Source organism: Zosterops lateralis, assembly GCF_965231275.1.
Source record: "Zosterops lateralis genome assembly, chromosome: 3".
Taxonomy (NCBI): Eukaryota; Metazoa; Chordata; class Aves; order Passeriformes; family Zosteropidae; genus Zosterops; species Zosterops lateralis.
In genome coordinates, this window is record NC_139764.1 from 104,577,177 (window position 1) to 104,602,075 (window position 24,899).

At 43.5% G+C, this 24,899-nt stretch overlaps 1 protein-coding gene across 1 annotated transcript in view; it reads right to left on the reverse strand.

The window, feature by feature from the left end:
* HS1BP3 (HCLS1 binding protein 3) overlaps positions 1 to 24,899 on the reverse strand; it is a 56,661-nt gene that overhangs the window by 11,198 nt on the left and 20,564 nt on the right. Inside the window, 3 exon segments of the mRNA XM_083857761.1 lie at positions 1,774 to 1,909; positions 2,413 to 2,560; positions 2,562 to 2,565. Of these exon segments, the coding sequence (XP_083713887.1) occupies positions 1,774 to 1,909; positions 2,413 to 2,560; positions 2,562 to 2,565 (288 nt within the window).

Consider the following 24,899-nt stretch of genomic DNA (forward strand, 5'->3'; position numbering starts at 1 on the left):
GAACTGCCACTCCTCCTCCCCTCTTGGACAGCAGCTTCTCCTTTACCCTCAACTGCCTTGATTTCACCAACCCTTGACAATGTGCAGGTAACACCATGGACTGGGCTTACCAGGGGAATTTCAGAGGGTGTTAAGGCATCTGAACAGATCAACAGATCCTGACCTATTTGCCTATACCTCTTCTACAGCCAGGAGTTGCCTCTGGATTCTCAAAGCAACTTTCCCACTGGACCATTGGCATGATTTTCTGCTCCATTACATGTATTCATTTCCAATTGGATCTTGATGACTTATCAACTACTGGAAGCATTGAGACAAATCAGGAATAAAGGAAAACTACTGGAATTTAAAAGAAATTAAATCTTTTCCCATGGGTTCCCATAACCATTTGGCTGTGCTGCTGTTGTTGATGATCCCAAACTGGTCTGAAAGCATGGTCTATTGGTCTCAGAGCAGACCTCAGAGACCTTTCCCTAAACATATATAATCCAAAAGACATTAATACAACAGATGAAGAAGTTCTCTCTAGTGGATAAAAATGCAAGGACTGCACTGGAACAGGCCCTTCTCCTCTAGTCATATGAACAGTCTGGATGAAGTGCTGGATGCTGACATCACTAGCAGACTAGAAAATATTGCAAGCACATGTGTGTTTGCTCCCAGTATACCACAGCATGAAATCAGGTCATGTCCTGCACAAAAAGCTTCTAAAAACATCAGGTGGGCTGTCAGGGTGTAATGCAGGATGGCACCCAGCCCAATTTAATCCTTGTTTAAAGTCAGGTATTACTGCTAAGATAGCCAGCACTTTTCCATGCCTAAAAAGCAACAGCTGCAAAATTACCTGATTCAGGAGAGGTTTGAAACCACACACAGAGTCTCTCTCCTGGGTTTAGTACTGGCTGTGGAAATCATGCATCCTAACAGGAACTGGTTGACACAAATTAGCACTGGAAGCAGGCTGGCCTCATCATTCAGATGCCAGCTTGAGACCCAGAAGGAATGAATTTGACTCATTACTGCATCACAGATTCCCTGTGTCTCTCCAAGCATTGGTTGCTCCCTGCTTGATCTCTTGAGGATTATCAGTGCAGGCGAACCTGCGCTGTGAGAGAGATGTCAGGGGTAAATGCATTATGTGCTGATGTGTTCCAGTGCTGCACTATCAAGGGAGAAGCAATATATTATATCCTCCTGCAACTCTGAGCTTCAGCCCTCCTTCCCACTAGATTAAAAATTAAATGCAGGGTGATAAAGAGTCCTTTACAGCTATGGAGTTATGCACAGAATCCCTACTGGAAACATGCATAGAAGTCTGTCAGCCATCAGCATGGAAATCATTCCTCCTGTGGCAAGAGCCCCTGATTTCAGGGTCCCTGAAGCTGAATTGCTCTGTATCTCTGGGCTTTTCCCCCCACTTTTTTCCCCCACAGTAGAGCTCAGGTTCCCTGTGGATTGTTTGCAGAAAGCAAAAGTGTCATGTTAGAAAACAAGAACAAGACAGCACACCTTGGGCCTTCAAGACCCTTCCTTTGGAGTCACAGAATATTTCCTTGCACTCCACCTTTCCTAAGGGGTCTTCCCAATTTCCTGTTTAATGTGTTTGATGTCCAAGCTCCATGACACACATCTTACATTTTACTTGTCAATACAAGTATTGATTCACAGTTTGCATTCTGAGTATTTAAGCTTTGTCCACAAATTCATCTCTTTCAAGATCTAAATAACATCTCAGACCACCTTCATCCCACATGACAGATTTGAGATGAGTACCTCAGCAGTTCCTCAGTGTCCTCCTCAGGATCCCTGCTCAGCACATACTTGCTGTGCTCACAGGCAGCTGGCAGCAGCAGTGAGTCACCCAACTTCACCACCCCACCGAGGTCTGGGTCTTCAAATAACTTCAGATCTAGAAAGGGGAATCAGAAGCTGCTGTATTTAAATCATGCTATGTAACACAATGCCTGCACTAACACTAACTAGTAAATCTGGCTAGTTTGGTTGAAAAAACAGATAATGTAGACAATTATTTTTTTTTTCCAAAGACTTCTAGTCCACAAAGTGAAGTGATACTCTGCACTCTAAGGACTTGATAAATCTGCTTTTTCCTTGCACTCAAAAATAGGTCACATTACTCTTGTTAGTGTGGCCTGAGTGACTGTGGGACAGCCAGCTCCCACAGACCTTAATATCCCAGTTCAAAATGCTTACAGAGAACAGCTGTGGGAGCTACAGGTTTCATTTGTTCTTTCTGAATGATTATAGATGGTTCTGCTAAGCTGAAGATTTGCCTCAACATTTCCAAGTCATTATTTAGCCTGTATACTATATATTGCTGTAATTTAAAGGCTCAGTTATACATATGCTTTAGACAAAACAATCTGTGTATATACAAATATTGAACAGATTTACTCTCTTTCATCTTTCTTCCGCGACCGATCGATGAGAAATCTTTTTCTGGGCCAAAGAGTCCTTCATTTGGATCCACCTCCTCTTCAAAAATGGTTAATTTGGGCTTCTCTTCCTTGGCAGGAGGAGCAGGTGCCTTCTTTGCTTTTTTTAGTTCTAAAAGGTAAGAGAAAAGAAAGTTAGCTGAAACTCTTCATTTAACAAGCAAGATTTATGGTTGTAAAGTCTCATAAGCTGAAAATGGTGGGAGGCTAGGAAAGGTTTACACAAAGGTACACAGGCATCTGTTAATTGCTGGCAGGAATGAGATACTGAGCTGGAGGGACTGTTGATCTGGCATTCCCTTGCTGGACCCATGTTTTGTATTCTTAATATCTGTCAAGGACCCCAATGGGAATGGGAAAAGCAGAGCTAACAATGCTGTACTGTGCAAACTACTACTCAGAAACATTTAAGCAGTTTTACTCTTCCCACACATAAAGCTTAAAATAAGAAAGATCAGTTCCAGCAACACTGTTTGAGACACACAGAAAAGGATGGCTTGAAATACAAAGTGCAAGGTTATCCATTGCACTGATCCCTTTGGCTACATTTCCTTGCCAGTTCCTCCTCTGTTTATGATTGCTGCATACTCCTTTCACAAAGGTATTAGATACTCCCCTCATTTGCACATGGCTTAAACACAGGGAGTTGACTCTCCTTCCAAGAGCAGAGTGAAAAGCATCTGCCACTTGCTGTCATACCCAGGATTCACATTCCATCAGCTGAAGCTACAAGGCAGCCTTCACAATAAGGCACCTTGAGTTATGAGGCAAACCAGATGGCACAGAAAAAAAAATTTAAAGGATAAAAACCTTTGGGTGAAAAGTCCAATTCAAACTAGGCTGAAAGAGAAGCATTCCCTAGGACAGCATGTCCTTCCAAAGTAATTGCCATATTTCAGAGATCTTTAATCTCAGCAGCCCTGGCCCAGCAATTTCCAAGGTAGCCCCTTTGAGTGCCTCTTCCAATGGAAGATCTGATCTTCTCCTCTGCAGAGAGCAGGTCAGGTTTCGGCCTAGAGCAAACCCAATTATCAGCACTTAACATGCCATAGTCATCAAAAACTAAGAACAAGGTCAAAAGATTACAAACACATTCCAACTACATTAAAGAGTCTTGTAAAATCCTCTTCCAATTACAGCTGCACAGAAAAGCTGAGTTCAGTTACTTCCAGTTATTTTCACAAGTTTATTATCAACAAACTGGAACTCATGGATGGCATTACCTTGCTACCACCACTTTGTGGCAAATGCAGCCAAAGAGCAAGCCCCATTCAGAACTCAAATATTGTTTTATTTGGAAATACACCCTATTTGATACTCCAAAGGCATCTGCAGGTGTCAGCAACTACTATTTATGACAAAACTCTTCATTTTAAAGCAGAAGAAACTTTAATTAATGTATTTTTTTTTCCATTCATATGCATTAGGGATATGTCTTGAGTAACTTCTAAATCTGAACTATTTTTGAAAGCACAGCTCCAAGGAACTACTTCCAAGTGAAGCATTTGTAGAAGACCCTTCTTCCAAAACCTGTCAAAATCTGAAGTTATAATATGTACAGGCAGCTTTCCCCAGGATACCTACACAAACTCAAATTCATTGCTTTATTAACTGTAGTAAGGGATCTATCACTCAAATGAGCCCAAGTATTAAAGGAAAAGGTGAAACAAACAACAACAAAACCAGAACAGTAGGACTTAGTCTTTCAGAGCTGACAAACTGATTAAAAAAATTAGTAAGCACAAAAAAATCTGACAAGACCCTTTGTCCATTTAGAGAGTTACAACAGCTCTCCTGATGCACAAGAACCCATCATGGCACAGGTAATTACATACAGGAGCCAGTATACTGCCAAGCAACAGGTCCCCACCTCAGTGAAGTTAGCAAGGAATTTACTCTTAGTTAGCTCACATATTTGCAGTAAACAATACTAGAATGGTAGGGAAACACCAAAGAAAGGGAAGAGAATCATAAAAAATGTTATAAGAATAGCATGTAAAACAGAAATAATGGAACTGAAAGGTCCTTGTAACAACCTTCTGTGTAGTCTGGCCACCAAACCAGCCCACTGACACTCACTTTCTGTTTGGCCAGAGGACTCCACTGGCAGCTACAGGGCACGGGGCCAGACCCACTGGGTTTGACTGGTACCCGTAGGAACAGGAGGAAGTTGTTTTTGTGCCTTCAAGTTGTTTCCTCTCACTACCCTTCTAAGGAAGCCACTGTTGGACTGCCAAGTAATTCCAGCATATCCATACAGGGACACTGTTGAGGTCAGTCCCTAAGTGGGAAACAGGATTCCCACAGTTCTGTATTTAGCTGTGCCAGTCCAGACTGCACTGCTGAGCAGAGGTTAATGGATGAGAGGGGGGATGTGAGAAGTTTCAGAGACTGTCTGAAGTTCTGCAGCTGGCCTGAGTGTGCATCTGCCTGCCCACCCATCCCCTCTCTGTATATTGGTGCTACCTCCCCATAAGCAGGGCCCAGGGACTCTGCAGGAGCTGAGCTGATTGAGCAGCCCCAAGCTGGCAGGCGTGTGGAGGAGAAGCTGCAAGGACAGCTAATTCAATGGTCATGATGTACCAGGGCACAGTAAACTTGTGTAGGAATGTAAAGTCTTTGGGGAAGACAGCAATGAAAGAACATTAAGTCTTCCAAAGTATTACTGTACTCAAACCCTGCACTTCATTAGCACCTTCTTCATACATCATGCTCACAATCTTGGCATCTGACATTTTGAAACTACCAGCATCCAGCTGGCAGAAGATGACCCGTGTTATTGCTATTTCTTCATTTATGAAACAAGTGAACTTTTGGAACATCACTCTAGTGACTTTTAAAACCTTAAGAAAAACCAAATCAGCCCTAAAGATGACGTAACCTTTGTTCAGCAGAAACTATTTAGCCAGCTGAGCTTACTGACATCTACACAGGAAGCACTGTCAGAATAACTGAAATAACACTCCTGTCTCCTGCTCTGACTAAAAAGGAGCCTCCTAAGTGACTGTACATAAAGACTGACCTCCTAACTGACACAGACCAAAACTGGATGATCAGAATTTAGAGTGTATGAATCCACTTAGTCAGGCTGCCGGAACACTCAAAAATCCAACTGAGCCTCCTGGCTCCCACATGATCCTCAAATCACCCATGAAAATGTCAACAAAACCCTGTCTGTGGAGACTTTCAAACCCCATTCACTTTGTGAGCGCAGTTCTGTTACTGTTTACTGATGCAATGTAGGTCACTCATCTGGCAGCCTCCAGGTCTCACTGCCACAGCAGCAATGCACAAAGTTTTCTGGTCAACTGTGGAAAACAGCAATGAGCTCTAAGACACTCCAAAGTGAGAAGATTTCCAGACCTGTGTGTGATAAGTGTTTGTGAAACACTGGAACTACAGACCTAATGCTGGGTGACACTGGTTTAAATCAGAGTGTGCCTACTGTGCTCTATACAAAGAAGAGTCCCTGCCCCAGGCTCACTGCTGGGTTAAAACAGTGAGTGTTGTTATCAAGAGCACGTGTAATCTCTGCACACAAGCAGTTTTCAGATGTTACTATTCTGAAAATATGACCATCTTTTTTTTTATACAAACAAGATTATGCTTCAGAAAGGAAGTGTTACAGTAATATTAAAAAAAGACTTATCCAGAATATACATACTCATATATTAGGAATCCATGGAATTTTACAAGGGAAGAGCTCACTAATATAAATGGACATCCCAACTCTCACAAATCTACGTTCAGGCTTGAACAAAAGAGCTATAGCTAGAACAGCAGCAATATCAGCACATCTTCTTGAAAACCACATCTGAAAAACAAAGATCCTATACACCAGCTTGTGCAGAAAACAAAATGTCATCTGCTGCTTTCTTTTCACTCAACAGTGCTCATTTTCCAGAGCTGCCTGATAATAACAGACAGGACAAAAGGGCTCTCTCAGTCACTCTGGCCAAGGGATGCCCAATGGAAATTCAAAGCCCATCAGCTCACACAGCCTCACTCCTAAGCATTAATCCACCACTAGTGCTGACTGCAGGGATACTTTACCTCACACAGCAACCTTTTTCTTGTAGACATCATGCTAATTTACAGTATTTTAAATGGCTTTGGCATGTCCCAAAGTAAGATAATGTGTGGAATGATGCAATAAATCTCCAATTAGAAATCATTTGGAACAAGAGTATTCAGTTGCAAAGTCTGTCTGCTGCAGATTAGGTCAGCCTTGGATTATTGCTCCAGCAGAGCAACAGATGGAAAGAAAGCCTGAAGGAACAGATTTTAAAGAGTTCAGCTCCCATCCAGGGACCTGCTTTTGTGGAGAGGTTTTTCTGAAGGGTTCAGAACTCAAGAGTACCTGTTCTTCCTAAACAAAGGCAAGCTGTGTTTATAATCTGTCCTCAAGTTTTCTGATTATATCTTTTTCCAACGTAATTTGAAAGCAGATGAGAAGACCACAGATGGACAACTTTTCTTTAGTACACAGATCATTAGCAATAATCGTAATGCAGAAACATTTCCTGAAATGTTTTCAACTAAATAACTAATAAAACACTCAAGTACTCATAAGCCTGGCAAGGGAACTAGGGTTACAGAGTAGATTGCAAAGAAGGAAAATTACCATAAAGGAAATCTCTTTATAATTGTCCTCCGATTATCTAGACTAAACCAGAGTGTAAGACTTGCTGAAACAAGTTAAGGACAACAAAAGACAAGTTTCAAAACATAATCAGGACTATATTAAACCACAGTGGTCTAGAACAAGAGAAGCGTAAGGAAGTTGTCAACAATTATGTGAAAAAGCCAAAAATACTCACTAGTATTGTGGGTTTCATCTGCAAAGGAGCAAAATGGTACTTTCAGGGTTTCTGACAGCATTGAAATTTTTCTTATCCTAATACTCATGTTAATGATGAACATTTTCAGATATCCAATACTAGGTAACATGCACTAAGGTGTTTTGGAAAAAACTGGCCAGGCATTTTCTGCACCCTGGATATAACTATTCAACATGTTTTAGAACTCCAGGGAGGTTACAGAAGGCTAAAAATAAAACTATTTTAGAGTTCAGAAAAGTTAAAAAAGTAGAACACAAGCATGGGCCAGTGAGTATCGCCTTGACGCTCAGTAAAATTATAATCAGTCAGTAATTAGAAGTGCATTCATTACTAAAATCTGGCCAGAATCATGCTATTTTCTTTTCATGAATCTACAGCCTTGATTAATAATGGTACCTTACCCAAGGTGTGACCTAGCAATCCTGAAAATTCCCACCATTTTCTTCAGGACCATTTTCTTCATTTTGTCCAGGAGCAGGACAACAGAAGTTTCTCTCCTCCAGGTCCTGCAGACAGTGATCTCACTGCACCACTGCAGAAACCTGCTTCTCTGTAGAGATCCTGAGCCACCCCTGCATTAACTTGGGCACTCAGATGCCTCAAGCAACAGGGGATAAAACCACAACACTCTTCTGGTAGGACGAGGAGACGAGAATATTATGTCTGTCTATGAATTAATAAAAGAGCTACAAGGCAATCATGATGATGGCAGCATCAGGGCTGGATGCATGCAGATTTTATCATGCCTTTAATTATCTTTCTTACATGTCTGGCAGGACTTGATTTCAAATTGATAAAAGGAGAGAAACATTGATTTTTGCTCTGCTTCCCTCTTCTGGTGCACCTTTTATTTTCCTTATGTCCAGCCTTTACAATTTCTGCCCAATTCCATCCTTTTCCCGCTTTTCATCCCTCTTCATTTTCCAAATTTTCTGGCCAGTATCAGACATTATCTTGCTCCACCTCTAGAATCTGCAGTGCTGCCTTACCCTCCAGACTGACAATAAGGCTTCCTTGTCGTCTTGAACTCCCTTCTTCACATTATGTACCTCTTAGTCTCCACACCTCTGTTCTGGACTCCTCTTTTTCTGCTTTAAACCTAGTGATTATTACTATTGTCCAAATTACGCTTTTGGAAAAGACCACAGGCAGTAACTGAAGGAGAAACAGGAAACTTCACTGGGAAAGTGGGAAAATGCAGATGAGAAAAGGTAAGGGGAAAAAAAAAAGGATAAAACTAAGCAGAGGTAACAGCAGGCAAAACAAGAGAAAGGGGAGAAGTTGAAGCGATCACAAATGATAACTAGCTGTAACTGCTAGCCCCTAAAAATAAACCATTACTAGTCAGTTTTCAATAAAAGGCAAAATTCATGTCAGATCTTAAATAAATACTAAACCTTTCTGAAGAAACAGGAAATAAAATGTGGGAGATCAGTTTGGACTCAAAAAATTCTGCAAGACATTATCCCTTTATTTCCTTTAAAGTAAAATTCAAGCTAAAGGAGTTACTTTTGGGTATTAGTTACATTTCAGGAGTTACTTCTCAGGAAACTTTCTTTTAACCCTATAAAAATTACACTCTAAGAAAAAAAAAGAAACATCCTCTTACATTTATTAATGATTGCTGCAGGCCTGTAGCTCCAAAACTAACAAATTATTGAGTAACTACTGTGTTGTATGCCTATAAAATGGTATCTATATTCAGTATAACTCAGCAATAAAATGTGCCACAAGAATTTAAATTTTACCACTGTAATGAAATCAACCTGCCAACGTCATCCCTTTATGAGATGTTCTTCACAAAATATCCTGAGAAGCTTCACAATCCAAGTCACCCAAGCTGAAACAGCGTGTGAAAAAAAAACTTGCTAGTAAACACGTTTTCTGCCACACTCTCAACAGATTTGGGAGCAAACACTTAAAAAGAAGCCCTCACATAGAGGGACTTGAAGGTACTAAAAGTGTGCAATGTCATGCTGAGAATTCTTACAAGTAGCAACTAAAAGTGACAAATGCAAATAGCAACCATTTTGGAGAAGTGATTGGTGTCTTCAACACTGAAATGGTGAAACCTGCTCCCCTCCTGACATGAACATACTACTGTAGCTTCTTGTTCAATCTATTTTCTGAAAAAGCACTGAACATGTGAATAGTTGATACCTCATTTTCAGATGTGTTGGACACTCACAGCTCATGGAACAGTAGAGTCACAAAATGATTTGGGTTGGAAGGGACATTACCATCACCTATTCCAAAACCCTTGTTGTGCACAGGAACACCTTTCATTTGGTTGCTCAGAGCTCCATCTAACCTGGCCTTGCACACTTCAGGGGTGGGGCATCCACGGCTTCTTTGGGCCAGTGTCTCACCACCTTTATTGTACTTATACCTCATCTAAACCTACCCTTTTTCAGCTTAACACTACGAGTTTTAAAGTGTCACTTCACTACAGGCCTTGGCAAGGTCTAACCAGCAACTGTTTGGTGCCCTCATCTAACAACAGGCAGCCTGTTTTTTAACTGTTACCTTTACTTAATAAACTTTTAATTTTGTGCTATTTAATCTTTATTTCCTCACAACAAATTGCTATCTAGCCCCCTGCACTCACACTGTGGTCCTCAAGAGGAAATAATTTCCACTTTGCTGCTGCCTCACTTGAATTCCCTCCTCACCACATCCTAAAGCGGAAGGGGTATGAGAGCCCAGACTGCAGACAAAACTCTAATTTTTCTCTGTCTGGGAACAGAAAGGCTTCAAATAGGATAGAGGATGTTTGCATAAAAAAGTCTGGCTTCTCTAATCCTTGATGCTCTATATAAAACTCAGTCTGAAGGGTACCTTTCCTTTTCTTTGTCTGGTACCTGCACAGACCAACCCCCAGCCTACAGAAAATCTCTAGCAACCTGCACACGATGTTCCAGTCTAAAATTCTGTCTGACATACCTGTCACACCACATCTAAAGAGCTTATGAAAAGCTCGAGAGGGGCCAGTTACCAAGGCAGTGAGCAGATTCCAGCAGTAGCCAACCAGGATTTGCATCAACCTGAGGAGGGATGACAGGGCTAAGCCTGGTTCCCCACTGCCTCGCCTCCCCCCCATCTGGCTGTTCACAGAGGTCACTTTTTCCTCTTGGCTGTGCCATGGGTAAAACAAACCTCTCACCACAACTCAGAGATGGCTCCACAGGAACTACAAGAGAGAAGGACACAGTGAGACATTGTCAGAGCTAAATTACACTGCTGTTACAGACACAGTGCTGTGCTCTGGCTGCTGCCTCTCCTGCTGATCATGACATCAAAGCATCTTCCATAAAAAGGGAACACTGCTTTCCTGCCTACAGGTTTCTTGTGATGATTTTTTTTAATGGAGGAAAGATAAAATTGCTCTGGGTGAAATATTCCCTAGGCCATGGATATAGCTGTTGCATGAAGCAATTCCACTTGTGATGTTGCAGACACTGCTGGAGGTCAGACTGTAGGAACAAGTCACACCAGGGAGCACCCCAGAGACAAGCCATCCCTCCTAAGCTAAATACTGAGGCTCTGCAGTGGTTGCTGCCTCGGGGTTGCTTTCTTCTGTAAGCAGAAAAACGGCTGACGAAATTCTGCATTTTTTAAATTCGATTCCTATTTATGATTTTATTGCTAACTAGCTTGATTTCTCAGCAGAGGAGCTGTTGTAAGATCAGTAACCCCAGGGGCTGGGCACTGAGCTCAGTGTGCATGCAGCTGGCTGTCAGGCTGGAGGGGGGCTCAGTGAGGAAGCACCACAAACCCCTTGGGGAGCACAGTGGGGTGTGCACTGAATCACTGGAACCTGCTAAGTGCCAGCATGCCACAACACATGAGGGAATGAAGAAGAAATGAGTAGTCTTCACAAGTGCTCTGCCTTATGCATGTGATCCATCTCAGTTGCTGGTGTTATTTGGCAGCCATGACAATATTCCAGAATCTTAACAAAATTCACTCCCCTCCTACTGGCAAAAAATCTCTGAGCTCAGCCCAGCCAGAGGGACACTTGCTATTCCCACAGCACTCTTCAGAGCTGGCAGATAGATGATCTCAGATCTTCAGTTAGCATCTCATATGCCCAGAGGATTGTAACTTGACACAAACAACATGAGCCTGTAGATCCACACAACTGACTTCTTGCAGACCCCTGTCTTTGCTCCTGCTCAGCCACCTGATAATCTGCTCCTGCCCGTCAGCCCCTTGAGATGGCTGCACTGAACACTGAAGATTCATGTGCTGCACGGGTGCAGCAGGGAAAACTGATTAGGAAACAAAGACTCTGGGTAGAAATACTGGTAAATATCTCAGGCTCTCATACCCCAGATGGCAAGAGATCTCAGGCTTGTGTGGGGACAAAAAGCAACAAACAGAGAACTACAACAGCCAAGGAAAGCTCTTTCCACATTTAGCTACTGGTCACTCACAGTGTGAGTGTGAGCCAGGTTTAGTTATTGGTCACTCACAGTGTGAGCCAGGTTTAGCTACTGGTTACTCACTTGTGAGCTAACTTGATCCTTTGGGCCAGTTTGCTGACTCAGAAATCCAAAATTCATTCAAAGAACATTAAAGCTCTAACACTATGAAAAATCTTGTACCATCTAGTAAGTTGGAGACGTGAGAAATTACCTGAGGTTTGGTAAAGGAGGATCTTTTGCTGAATACAGAGAGGGAACACAAATTGTAACACTGATCTATGTCAGTAAGAGGGATGACTGGAAAAGTGCTGAAATTATGCTGATGAAAGCAGGGGAGTAACAATTACAAATAACTGCACAATGTTTTGAGCTTTTACTCCTGTGTGTTACAGTGGCTATGGCAGTGTTGGAGGAAGAATGGTCGTTACAGACAGAAATCAGACCCAGAGCAGTCCAGGATTTGGATCCTGGATATCAAGCAGAAATTATATAGCAGACCTTTTACATGCCCCACAGCTAGGACAGAGAACTAACACCACAGGGTCAGTACAGTACATCAGATATGGTCAAAATGCTGATTTACAGGGCTGAATTCTTCCTGAGAATCTCCTGCAGAGATTTCCCTGAAGCCCCTGGTGAGGCAGCTGTGCCCCTGCAGCCCATGGAGGCCTGGGGGGGGAGCAGAGATCCACCTGCAGCCTGTGGAGGATCCCAACTCGCATCAGAGGGATGTCCTGTGGAGATCCCACACTGGAGCAAGCTCCTGGCAGGACCTGTGGACAGAGGAGCCCATGCTGAAGCAGGTTTGCTGGCAGGACTTGTGACCCCAAGGGAGAAGGATGTGAGGAGTCCTCCCCCTGAAGAGAAGGAAGAGAAGAGATGATGAGTGATAAAGTGACCCCAGCCCCCATTGCCCATCCTCCTCCACTGCTGGTGGGGAGGGAGAGAAAATCAGGAGAAAGGCTGAGTCCAGGAAGAAGGGAGGGGTGAGGGGAAGGCATTTTATAATTCAATTTTATTTCTCATTATCCTACTCTGATTTCACTGGTAATAAATTCAGTTCAGTTCATTTCCCCAAGTGGAGTCTGTTTTGCCTGTGACAGTCACTGGTGAATAATCTCTCTCTGTCCTTATCTCAACCCATGTATCATAATTTCTCTCCCATGTGCAGCTGAGGAGGGCAGTGAGGGAGTGGCTTTGGAAAGATTTTGACACTGAATTCCACAGTAGAGGTGCCATGAGCACAGGAGGCAGCACACCCCACTACCCTGCTGAGAAAGAGGGCTGGTGCAGGACTGTTTCCATATTTTACAACACTTGGCCTTGGTCTTCCCTTGCTCTCTGTGGCATCCTAGAATTAATGTTTATTCTGCATCTGTTAAGTGCTTGAAATGACATGAGGGTTGTGCTAGAGCTCTGCAAAGTCATAGCCTGAACTGATGCTAATGACTTGCTTTGGGCACAGAACAAAGGCACATGGGGGTGTTTGAAGGAGCAAAGGCTGGTGTGATACTGCCAGAGGACTGTATATAGAGGGAAGCTTGATGTCCATGTCATCTTCCAGAAAGGGTCCTTGTGATGGGTCCTGGGTGCCAGTCTCTTCCAAGAAGAAGCGATAAGCAGAGAGCAGAAAGGAGACTGCTGTCCTTTGCCATGTTGTCCATTCGGCTGCAGAGCTTAAGGACATCTCAGCATCTTTCATAATATCCACCAGCAGCACAGAATGGCACCATGACAGCATCCCTCCTGTGAGCAATGGTGCTGTGCTGCTAACAGCTGGAAAAGGACTGTCAGACCAAGGAAGTTCCTCCATGAGACTAAGGGATAACAGGCTGGGTAACATCTCCAGCACCACCTCCCAAGGGCAACTAAACCAATGCTTAATGACAACAAACAACAATGTTCGGATAGCCCCAGAACACCTCACAACCTTTCAGAATTCACTCCCTCTGCACCTCTGCATGTCAGCACTGTTCCTTTACAGATCAGGAATGAAATGTGCTCCTAAAAACCACAAGCGAGCTGTCTGCAGCCTAAACAGGATGCCTTTGAAATGAAGAACTGAAATTAATTATCCTGAGACTTTGGTGCACAGTTCTAGACCATGTGCTTCCCCTTCCTGTTCCAGCATCCTGCATTGTGTGGCACTGCCCACATCTCTTGGCAGCATCACTGAACAAATAAAAACAACTCCACTGAGGTCAGGGTTTGGTGTAACAGCCCCTGAGGGAAGAAGTGAGGGTTAACCCTCAGGAGCCTCTTGAGAACACATTTGTTTTCCATATTACAGGAACAATTGTGGCCATGGCTCTGTCACTCATAGCCAAGAGGAGAGAAAGACTGATGATTCAGGAATAAGCTTCCAGGACAAGACTGTTACACACAACAACAGCCCATGCTGGCAGATAACCCATCACAGAGATGAAAAATGAAATGTCTGTTGCAAATGAGTCTAGATAATGTAGTAAGTTCTCATTAGCCATGCAGGAGCAGGGTGGGGCTTTCCTGCAGTGAGCAGAGGGGTGATTAAAAGAGGGCTCTAGGGAGCCCGGTGAACAGGAGCAGGCAAATGGGTGTGGCACAGCAGCTCAAGCCAGCAGGGTTGAGGTTTCCTCCTACTAGTGGGGTTTTTAAGTTTGTTGTTGTGTTTTTGTTGGCCGTTTGGTTTTGGGTTTTTTGTTAGTAATGGTTTTTACACAATCAAAAAGTGCAGTTGGTAAAAGTGTGTGTAGCCAAATAGAACCTTCCAAAAAGGATATGTCTGTCCAACCCCTTCCTGTGCAGAGTGTTTGAGCTTATCAGTGGTAGCAGGGAGTGTTGCAGAAGAAGCCTGCCTGCACTGTGAACAAGAGAATGATCTCCTTTCACTAGTGGCCGAGCTTAGGGAGGAAGGAGAAAGACAAAGGAGTATTAGAGAAAGTGAAAGGGAAATAGATTGGTGGAATTCTGCCCATCCATCCTTGATGGAGAGCCACCAGGAGCCAGAGGACTCCCATGCCTCCCACTATCAGGTAATAGAAGGACACCTGGTGGATGAGGGGGAGTGGAAATGGGTCCCTATTCATGGAGGAAATAAAAATTCCTGCCAAGCCTCATCACCTACACAGGTGCCACTGCAGAATAGGTATGAGGCTCTGGATCTAGAGGGTCTGCCAGATGACTCAAATGAAAATTATCTGCCCAGTGAGCCTCCCAATTGCACTTCATCTGTAGGGCAGATCACCACCTCTAATATCAAGAAGAAAAGAAGGGTAGTTGTAGTGGGTGACTTCTGAGGGGAACAGAGGGCCCTACATGTTGCCCAGACCCATCCCACAAGGAGGTCTGCTGCCTCCCTGGAGCCCAGGTATGAGATATCCCCAGGAGACTCCCTGGGCTGATTCAGCCCTCTGATTATTACCCACTGCTGATACTCCAGGCTAGCAGTGATGAGATTGAAAAGAGGGGTGTCAGGGCAACTAAGAGACTTTAGGGCACAGGATCAAGCGGTTGACAGGGCAGGAGCGCAGGTAGTGTTTTGCTCAGTCCCTTTGGTGGCAGAGAAAAACAGTGAAAAGAATAGGAATGTCCACATTATCAACAAGTGGCTCAAGGGCTGGTGTCATCAGCAGAATTTTGGGTTCTTTGATCATGGGGCAACTTTTACAGCACCTGGCATGCTGGAACTGGATGGGCTCCATCTCTCTGTTAAGGGCAGAAGGATTTTAGCTGATGAACTGGCAGAACTCATCAAAAGGGCTTTAAACTAGGTTTGAAGGGGGAAGGGGATGCAGCTGGGCTGTCTGAAAACAGGCCCAAGGGTGGTAAGCCTGAGTTAGGAGTGAAATCAGTCGCCCAGCTGAGGTGCATGTATACCAATGCACACAGCATGGGTAACAAACAAGAGGAGCTGGAAGCCATGGTGCAACAGCAAAGCTGTGATGTAGCTGCCATTATGGAAACATGGTGAGATGACTCACAGCTGGAGCACTGCACTCGATGGCTACAAGCTCTTCAGAAGAGACAGGAAAGGGAGAAGAGGTGGAGGGATGGCCCTTTATATTAAGAAGGCTTTTGACACCGTAGGTACTGAAACTAATGAAGATGGAATTGAATGCCTATGGGTAAGAATTAAGGGGAAGGCCAACAAGGCTGACATTCTGGTGGGAGTCTGTTATCGTCCACCCAAGAAGAAGAGGTGGACAACTTACTCTATAAGCAGCTGGAATGTTTCAGGATCATCAGCCCTTGTTCTTCTAGGTGACTTTAACCTACCAGACATCTGTTGGGAACTTAATACAGCAGAAAAGAGACAGCCCAGGAAGTTTTCAGAGTGTGTCGAAGACAACTTTTTGTTGCAGCTGGTAGGTGAGCCCACCAGGGGAGAAATTATGTTAGACCTGTTGTTTACAAATAGAGATGGGCTAGTGGGAGGTGTGGTGGTTGGAGGCCACTTGGGGCATAGTGATTATGAAATTATAGACTTCTTGATATTTGGTGAAATCAGGAGGAACATCAATAAGCCTCTTACATTGGACTTCCAGACTTTGGCCTATTTAGGAGACTTACTCAGAGAGTTCCTTGGGAAGCAATTCTTAAAAACAAAAGAATTCAGGAAAGGTGGGTGTGCTTCAAAACACAGATCTTGAGGGCACAAGAACAGACTGTCCCTGTGTTCCAAAAGATGAGTCAATGAGGCAAATGTCCAGCCTGGATGGGCAACGAGGTTTTGAAGGAACTTAGGAACAAAAAAGAGTATGTATCATCTTTGGAAGGAGGGTCAGGTCTCACAGGAAGTATTTAAGGGGGTTGCTAGGGCATGTAGGAAAAATATTAGGGAGGCCAAAGCTCAGTTTGAACTTAATTTGGAAACTTTTGTAAAGGATAATAAAAAAATGTTTTTACAAATATATTAATGACAAGGGGAAGGAAAAGACCACATTTGTTCACTATTGGATGTGGGAGGGAACTTAGTAACTGCAGATAAGAAGGTGGAAGTGCTTAATGCCTTCTTTGCCTCAGTCTTTAGTGGGAAGTTGGCTTGTCCTCAGGATAATTGTCATACTGGGTTGGTAGAAGGTGTAACAGAGCAGAATGGTCCCCCTGTTATCCAAGAGGAGGCAGTCAGAGAACTGCTGAGATGTCTGGATGTTCATAAATCTATGGGACCAGATGGGATCCATCCCAGAGTGATGAGGGAGCTGGCAGGTGAGCTTGTGAAGCTGCTCTCCATCATTTACCAACAGTTCTGGCTCACTGGTGAGGTTCTAGATGACTGGAAGCTGGCCAATGTGACACTCATTCACAAAAAAGACTGGATGTGGCACTTGATGCCATGGTTTAGTTGAGGTGTTAGGGCATGCGTTGGACTTGATGACCTCGAAGGTCTCTTACAACTTAGTGATTCTGTGGTTCTGTAAGATGGTTTTGAGGGCATGACACTGTGTTTTGTGTTTAATGATGCCATTAAGTATGCCTCAGCTGCTATTACAGACAAAAAGCCAAAAAGCAAGGAAGAGAGAACCTTAGAAGTCTTCCATTCAAGCGACTCCAATCCATTTGTGTATCATGACAAATAAAGAGCAGCTATTAAAAAACTGTTGTTCAGAGAGCAGACCTCAGAAAATAACCTATACTAGTGAAAATCAAAATCAAGACCTTTTCCAAGCCATGTGATACACCCCAGCTCACATCCACAGGGCTGAACTCTGAACACTCAAAAGAGGCAGGCTGCACCTTTCCAGCTCCAGGCTAGCTCCTGAGCTGTGCCAGCACCCATCAGAGTGCCAGCTGAGAGAAGCCAGCAGCCAGACCCATCCTTGCTGCAAAATACCTCTGGGGGTTTATGGCCAGGAGCATCCTCAGGTGCCAGGCATACCTCAGTGCTGCCTGCATCTCCTTACAGGGCCCCAAAAGCGCCAATCCTGACTCCAAAAAATGCATATTCTTCTGAGGGCAACAAAAGGCCAGCAACAGCAAATAAATGTGGTGAGTGCATGAGCTGGGATAATGGTGCACAGTAACTGCCTTGTTTTAGCATGCTCCTCAGCATGAATTTGGCCCAGGCTAATGATTGCTTTCCCAAATGATGCCTGGACAAAGTTTAGGGATCAGTACAAGCTTAGGGGCCTTCCTGTTTTGAATATGGCCAGCTTGCTCTGGGGAGCGGAAGGATTTAGCTGTTGGACAGAAGCTACTTTATTCGAGTTGGCAAATGCAATACTACAGTTCCTGTCTGCTTTTATTTACTTGTTTAGCCACAGTCAAACCACCTACCACAGCTGTGTATTTCACTGCCATAATGAATCTTACTTACTCCCTCTGTGATTTGGACATGACGGGGCATATCAGGCAATATGGAAAGAAGGGGTTTAACTCCTACCAAAATGTACAGGAGGTAATGGAAAGCATTTCTTTTGCTTCAATGACAGTGGTCATTAACAACTATCTGAATGCCTCATTTCTGTGCAAAGGGAAACTTTTCTGCAGGCAGATCTATAAAATCAGTTTTATTCCTTTTACTAAAGGGATAATGGAGAAATCTAACTTTTAAGTCCTGTGATATGACCCAAGAAATTCAAGTGCAGAATGAAGAGCTGTTGAGTCCCAGATGCATCTGTCCCTAGGGCCATTCTGTTTTAATTGACACTTCAGATGATTCCAGACCTGGTCAAATGCTGCAAGGGGCAGCAGTAAAAGATATGATCCCCAGGTGTGTTAATTAGTACCAGCCTATAGTTATATAGCTAAATCATGCATTTTTGGCAAAGTTTTACAGATTGCTTTCAAAAATGGTTTTCCAAAAGCTGATTCTTTGATCCTTTGAAATGAAGACAGAAATGCCTGCAGCAGGTCCACAGGGAAAATGGAACAATGGTTTCATTAAGTCTGCTGAATTAGGAACCTGACAGCATCAGATGAAAGGAAAAACAAGACTCCCATCTCGACTTAAACTGAGCATACATTCACCCCACAGACAATTTCTTCAGTGAACAGAAAAGCAATAGGGCAGCTCTGAATCCATCTCTCATTAGCAGTCTGTCTCATCTATGAGCAGTTCCCTGCATGTGTTGATTAAAGATTTCCCCTGCCTTGGTGAAAGGAGCAGGCTCATCGATGAGGTAATGCTTTTTTTATTCTAATTAAGGACTTGAGTCATCCTATTATTGTAAAGTCGATGAAACAAAACATGTTTAAATCTGCCCAATTACATCATGTTCAATCCTCTTCCAAAGGAAAAGAAAAAAGAAAAAAAAGAAAAAAAAAAAAAAAAAAAAAAAAAAAAAAAAAAAAAGAAAAAAAAAAAAAAAAGACACTTTTGATTCTGTGTAGTCATAAATTTCTCCCGTAGCCTCTCTAAAGGAACTCCTGCCTCCTACTTCTCTCTTTCTCAGTTAAGGACTTGCTGGATATGCCTGCAGAGCAGCCCACAGCAGCTCCTGCACACCTTCAGTGCTGCCTAACTCTGCTACAAATGCCTGCATGTCCTGCCAAACAGGACGGGGAAACCAAAAGCCAAGAGTTCACTCAGAGCACTATGGGAATTATTTGAAAGCTGGTGCCAGCTAGTGGCAATGGCATTTCATTCCAGTTCCCTGATATTACTTGGCTCTACAGTTCTGTCTATCGAAAAATGCATGTTAAGTTTTTTTCCTTTGGTACATTGTAAACAATGAACCAGGTCTGTTAAAAATCCTGTGAAATCTTTCTTAAAAGGAGACAATCCACTTTAGCAATCTGGTCAAATTCCAAGCTGGGTATTTGCATTTATATAGATGCAATTCTCTCTGCATTTCCAGTTGAATTAAGTGTTCTTCATTTATGGTGCTGCAATGAAGTGTTGCATGAAGCAATTAAGTCCTTGCTGCATTTTACCCCAGGTGAAGATACATTTGTGTTCTGCTTGGAAACACCACCGGATGGTACACACAGCTGTAACACTACCAGACTAGAGAGCTATTTTCAGCCCTTTGGGCTTAGGATGATGGCGTAAACACAAATCAACTATTTATAAAACCCTTTAAAGTATATTCAGTGTTCTAATCAGAAAGAAAATGAAGCACATTAAAATAATTACTTAAACTCTTTCCCAAAGGATCCTCATGTTCCAGCTGTGGATGTACTGGAGTCACTCAAGCCAGTCATGACAAAAACTCACCACTGAACTTTAAGCCAGGCAATTACCTAAAAACCTGGGGAAATAATGACTGCATAATCTCATGGGACCAAAAATCCAACACTAGACAGGGAAATATGAATGCAGATAAGGACAATGCTGGCACAGGGAGGACTCTGACAAATTTTCCTTAGGTCAGGGAAATCACTATTTCCAAAATAAAAGAAAACACAGAGCAGCAACTTTAGAGCTGTGACTTGTGTATCCACTCCAAACCTCTCTGACAGTGTCCAGCTCTGATCCCAAAGTACAGTTCTTTCTGACTGCCAGGTGCAGACCACCTGTGCAATACACCCTCCTGAAGGAGTCCTTATGGATAGAACATGTGTCAACTACAAGTCCAGGAGTACCCAAAAATCTCAGTTTTCCTGAGCATAATTCCATTCAGTCTGCCCTCCCAAATAAAAGCCATGAGAGAAGAGGGCCAAGTCCTTCACACATCCAACTCAATTTCCCTGGCTGGGAAGTACAGCAGGAAAGGGTCTCAGTTCCACCACTTGGAGCCATACAAGCCTTGGCAAGAATTATCTCAAGAGAACATGTTTCTGCCACTCAGAAGACATAACACTGAATGAATAAGGATGATTCTGTGAGATCTAACAGCTAAACATGGTTTCATTTTCCACTATTTTCTTTCAATCACCCTCAGCCCCCCATTTGTGGGGGCACAGCAAGCTTTTCAGTACGGAAACACATTGGAAGCTGTTCTCAGGAGGTGGGATTGGTGGCAGAAAATAAAGGAAAGCCCTCTGCATGGGCAACACTACTCACAAAGCACCTACAAAACCAAAAATGTTCAGGAGGTAAACTGGAGGGACTGAATTCCTGCAAGAAGATCATCCCTGCCAACCTGCTTTACTCCCCAGCTACTCAGTTAAAACAATCTCAAGGAGAGGCTACAAGGTTGCCCCTAAAAAAGGTTGAGACCAGACAATTTATGAAAAGTGAGGCAGGCTTATCCTCTAACTGCATAGGTAATATAGAATTTTTGCTCCCTTTTCTTCCTCTTTGATGGAGGTAAACACTATACCAGACTACTATCCTTGGTTTTCAGAAAAATTTCATCTGTCAGTAGCAGACCAATGGGGTTGTTTACTGGGACGTTGTGAGTTGCCAATCTGACAGCAGCTGGATTGGAATTGCGACAAATACTTGTGTCACTTGGCAAAGTGATGGTCAAACATGCCTTGCAACCTAAGCTTGTGACTCAACAACTGACAGAAAATAAAGATTTGCCTGTTTAAATCTCTGAAGGCTTCACAGCTGTGAGCATGGATACACACACTGCTAGGAAAACAAAGCTCTATTTTCTCATTCATTGTTTTGACTATCTGTATTTTGTTAAAGAAAAAATGACCTGTATCTTCGCTCTTCTTTGATGTTTTAACACCTTCACTCTGTTTTAGCTGACTGGGACACACAAGTAGTTTTTATGCTGTGTACAAATCCCCCTGGATTCAGAGAAGGCAAACATGTACCTGGCTGGACCAAAAAGCAGCTGTGAATTTGTGAGTGGCTGAGGAGCAGGATGCCTGAGGAGTGGCAGGAATACAACCCTGCCAGCCAAGGACCGGAAGGCACAGCAGCTGAACACACATTTTGGCAAGTCTGCTCCAGACCATCTGTCCAGCAGACAGCAGCTGTGCTAGGACACCACTCCAGAGTGCAGAAATGTTCTCCCTTGGAGGGCAAAATCCATAAGCAAGTACACTACCCTCACCTATTACAGCTCTGGGCATTCCATCAATAAAAGCACTTGGAAAGATGCTAAGTGCAGAATTTCCCTTAAGCAGATTTCTGCCTCTTCATCAGCCACTCTGAGCTGCCCAAGTTTCTGGCAGAGGAGGGAAGATCAAATGTTGCCACTCATTTCTTCCCCAAAGACAAAAGGCTGAGGCCATTCTAGACTCTTCTGCCACAACAGGGAAGAGGAAAGGAAAGGGAGCACTGGGATCAGCAACTCAGGAGTCAAGCTCTAGCCTGACTGCCACTAAGGGGCTGGGAAACACGAAGGTGGAGCATGCAACCCAGAAAGAACTGATGACTTGTGTGCCTACCTACCTCCTCCTGCAGCCTGCCTGGCTCTGCAGGCTCTGGCAAGGCCAGGGCTGGCTCCTGGCTGCTCATTCTCTGCCAATCTGCTGCTCCAAGCCATCACCTACTTCATCTACAGCCAGGAAAAGCACCAAGTGCCTTAATAATCTTCTTACCGACTAAACTCACCAAGAGCAAACCTCCAGCACTGGAGGTGCTTGAGCTTGACCCCACCAATGACCAGCTACAAAGATTTAAAAAACCTCTGGCAGAAGGTGCCCAAAACATTAGCCCTCACAAGCCCCATCCCTTCCTAACTATTGTCAGGACTTAGCTGTATCTGTGTTTAAACAACAGATGCAAAGCTTCCACCTACCTATGTCTGTGTTCCTCGGGAGAGGCACAAATTTGGATGAGGAGAAGCCACAAGGGGAAATCCTCTGGAACAGAGGCACAGAGTCAAGACATAAACTCGTCAGGACCCACTAGGAGACAGAAGAACTCTTGCCTAGGGAATATTCACCGCTGTGCAGTTTGCCAGGAAAGGCCTATGCCTGGGGAAATATACCCTGTCACTGAAAGATTTAGAGAGGCAAAACAAAAAAGACAGAAGGGAGGAAGCCTGTGTGGAGGTGAGGCTCCTACAAGGGCTGCAGAGAGCTGAGGAAAACAGGAAAAAAAAGCACAGGAAAAGGTGGGTTCTCCCAAAGTGGTGAACAAGTATTACCTCAGAAGGTAATTGCAGATGAAGAAAAGGCATGCACTGAAACGGCTGCTGCACATTTTAACCCATGAGGCAGCCACACTCCTTTTGCAGAATTGTTGCTGCTCTGTTCAGAGGAGCTGGTTCATAGTCATTTTAATCAGCTGCTGTCTGAGGTTTTTTGGAATGAACTGAATACAAGTACTAAATTCAGTTGTTGTGACTACAAAGTGGGAGGAGAGGGAGGCTAAAGCTCTTGGCTTCAACATCTAAACAGTAAAACTCAGTATTTCACCCACAGAGGAAGAATATAAAACCCAATTCAGTTAATGTGATGTGTTTTTTAACTTCCTGTAAGATGAAGACCTGGAAATGTGAACTTGATCTTGCTTAGATTAAGCAAAAACATCCCAAACGAGATGCCTGAATTCTCTACAGAAAGCCAACCCTTGAGAGCAGAGTGGAGCAAAGATGGCAGCAGGCAGAAATCTGTGGGTAGAGGAACATGGGGCCACACTGGTTTTTTGAGTAATTCCTTCACAGTCTGGGCCTGAGCACAGGAGCTCGGTTCAACAATTCAGGCTGTTAGAACAGTCCCTGGCATGGGACAACCTGCCTTCTCCTAAACCATCCCAATCACAGCCCAGGAGGCAGCACAGGCCAGCAGCCACTTGCTGTGGGCATTCTGGACACAGGCAGCATCACTGAGAGGACAGGAGAATGTCATGGTACAGCCATGGTACAGCTGACTGCTCAGTCTGCCCTGGCCAAGGGGCCCTGGCACAGCCCAGCTGGCTGAGTACTGCTGCTGCTCCAGATCCCTGCTGCACATAGCTCCCCTCAACCCATGCCAACCTGCCCTCAAACCACTGCAAATCACACCTTTTTCCATTGCAGAATTTTCAACAGTGCCATCAAGGTCAGGTGAGTAGCTCATCCACCTTGTGTTTCTCTTCCATGCCTTGTTCTTCAGAGGATTAGGCTCTGAAGGACATAGAATGGAAGAGAAGATCCTCTCAAGATCCTCTCACAGATCTTAACATCCATACTCTTGCTTCTTTCATTCCAAAAAGCATACCAGTTGGAGAACTCCCTGCAACTGAGACTAGCCATACCATACTATTTTGCAATTTATGAGGAAAATCCTTTAAAACATTTAAAACACTGTTAAAAGATACTGCATCTTTAAAAACTCAGATGCCAAAGCACCATAGTAGCCTCCTAAAGATTTAAAAATATGTATCTGCAAATGTTGAGCTCTATGGATTTAAGAAGAGTGATAAAGAGTGGAGACAAAGCTGAGTCAATATACCTAATATTGTCCCTACAATGGGGAGTTAAACATGTATCTGATTTCCTGTATCTGATTTATAAGGGAAAGAAAGTATTTTAACAAAGGAATAGTATAATGATTGTAGCTTAAGAGAAGAAAAATGAAAAGATCCCCAAACCCAAGAGATGCTAACATAAAAAAATGCTATGAGAGCCTTACAGTGACTTACAAGCCACTGTGTACTTAAAAAGCTAAAAAAAGTGAAATAGAGCTAAAAGTGTGCCACTGCTACAAAAGTAAGTATACCAGACTTCATTCCCTTATGCACAGCTGATATAAAAGGATCATCTTAGTCTGTATTAGGACTGATTTTTCTTACAGGACCTGTATATTCTGTCCAAAGCTGAGAAGATTTCTACAAAATCTTCTCCTTCATCCAGGAAAACTTGCAGAGTAATTGGTGACAACACACAGGAATTCCAATACTCCAAACTACTGAGAAAAGCAGAGGATTAAGAGAAAAAAACATATTTCAATGGATTTCAACACTGCATTCCACAAATACAAGTTAATTTTGAGCACCTTTTATTCTAGGAAGAACCAGGCTCCTGGGGTAAAAAAATAAAAAGGAGGAGGGGTGTTAAAAGATGAAAACCTAATCAGAAATATGTATTGTTTTTGACACGATCCTGGTTTGGACAGCAAACCTCAAGTCTTTCTGTTAAGAATCCCAGAATTACCCTGCTAACACAGAGAGAAAGCTTTGAGGGATAAAAACCATACAACAGAGAAACACCAAGTTTGGAGATCATCATTAATACCCACGAAAGATGAAGAGCTGAACTGGCAAGTGAGTTTGTCCACCTGACATCAAAGAGCAACTCAGACACAGCCCCAAAAGCAAGGCAGAGAATCTGCACCACAGGGATGTCTCCTCCAGGCAAAAGGAACCAGGCCATCATGAGCTTCCACCTGGATGATCACCAGCAATACAAAACCAGAAAAAAAAAAGG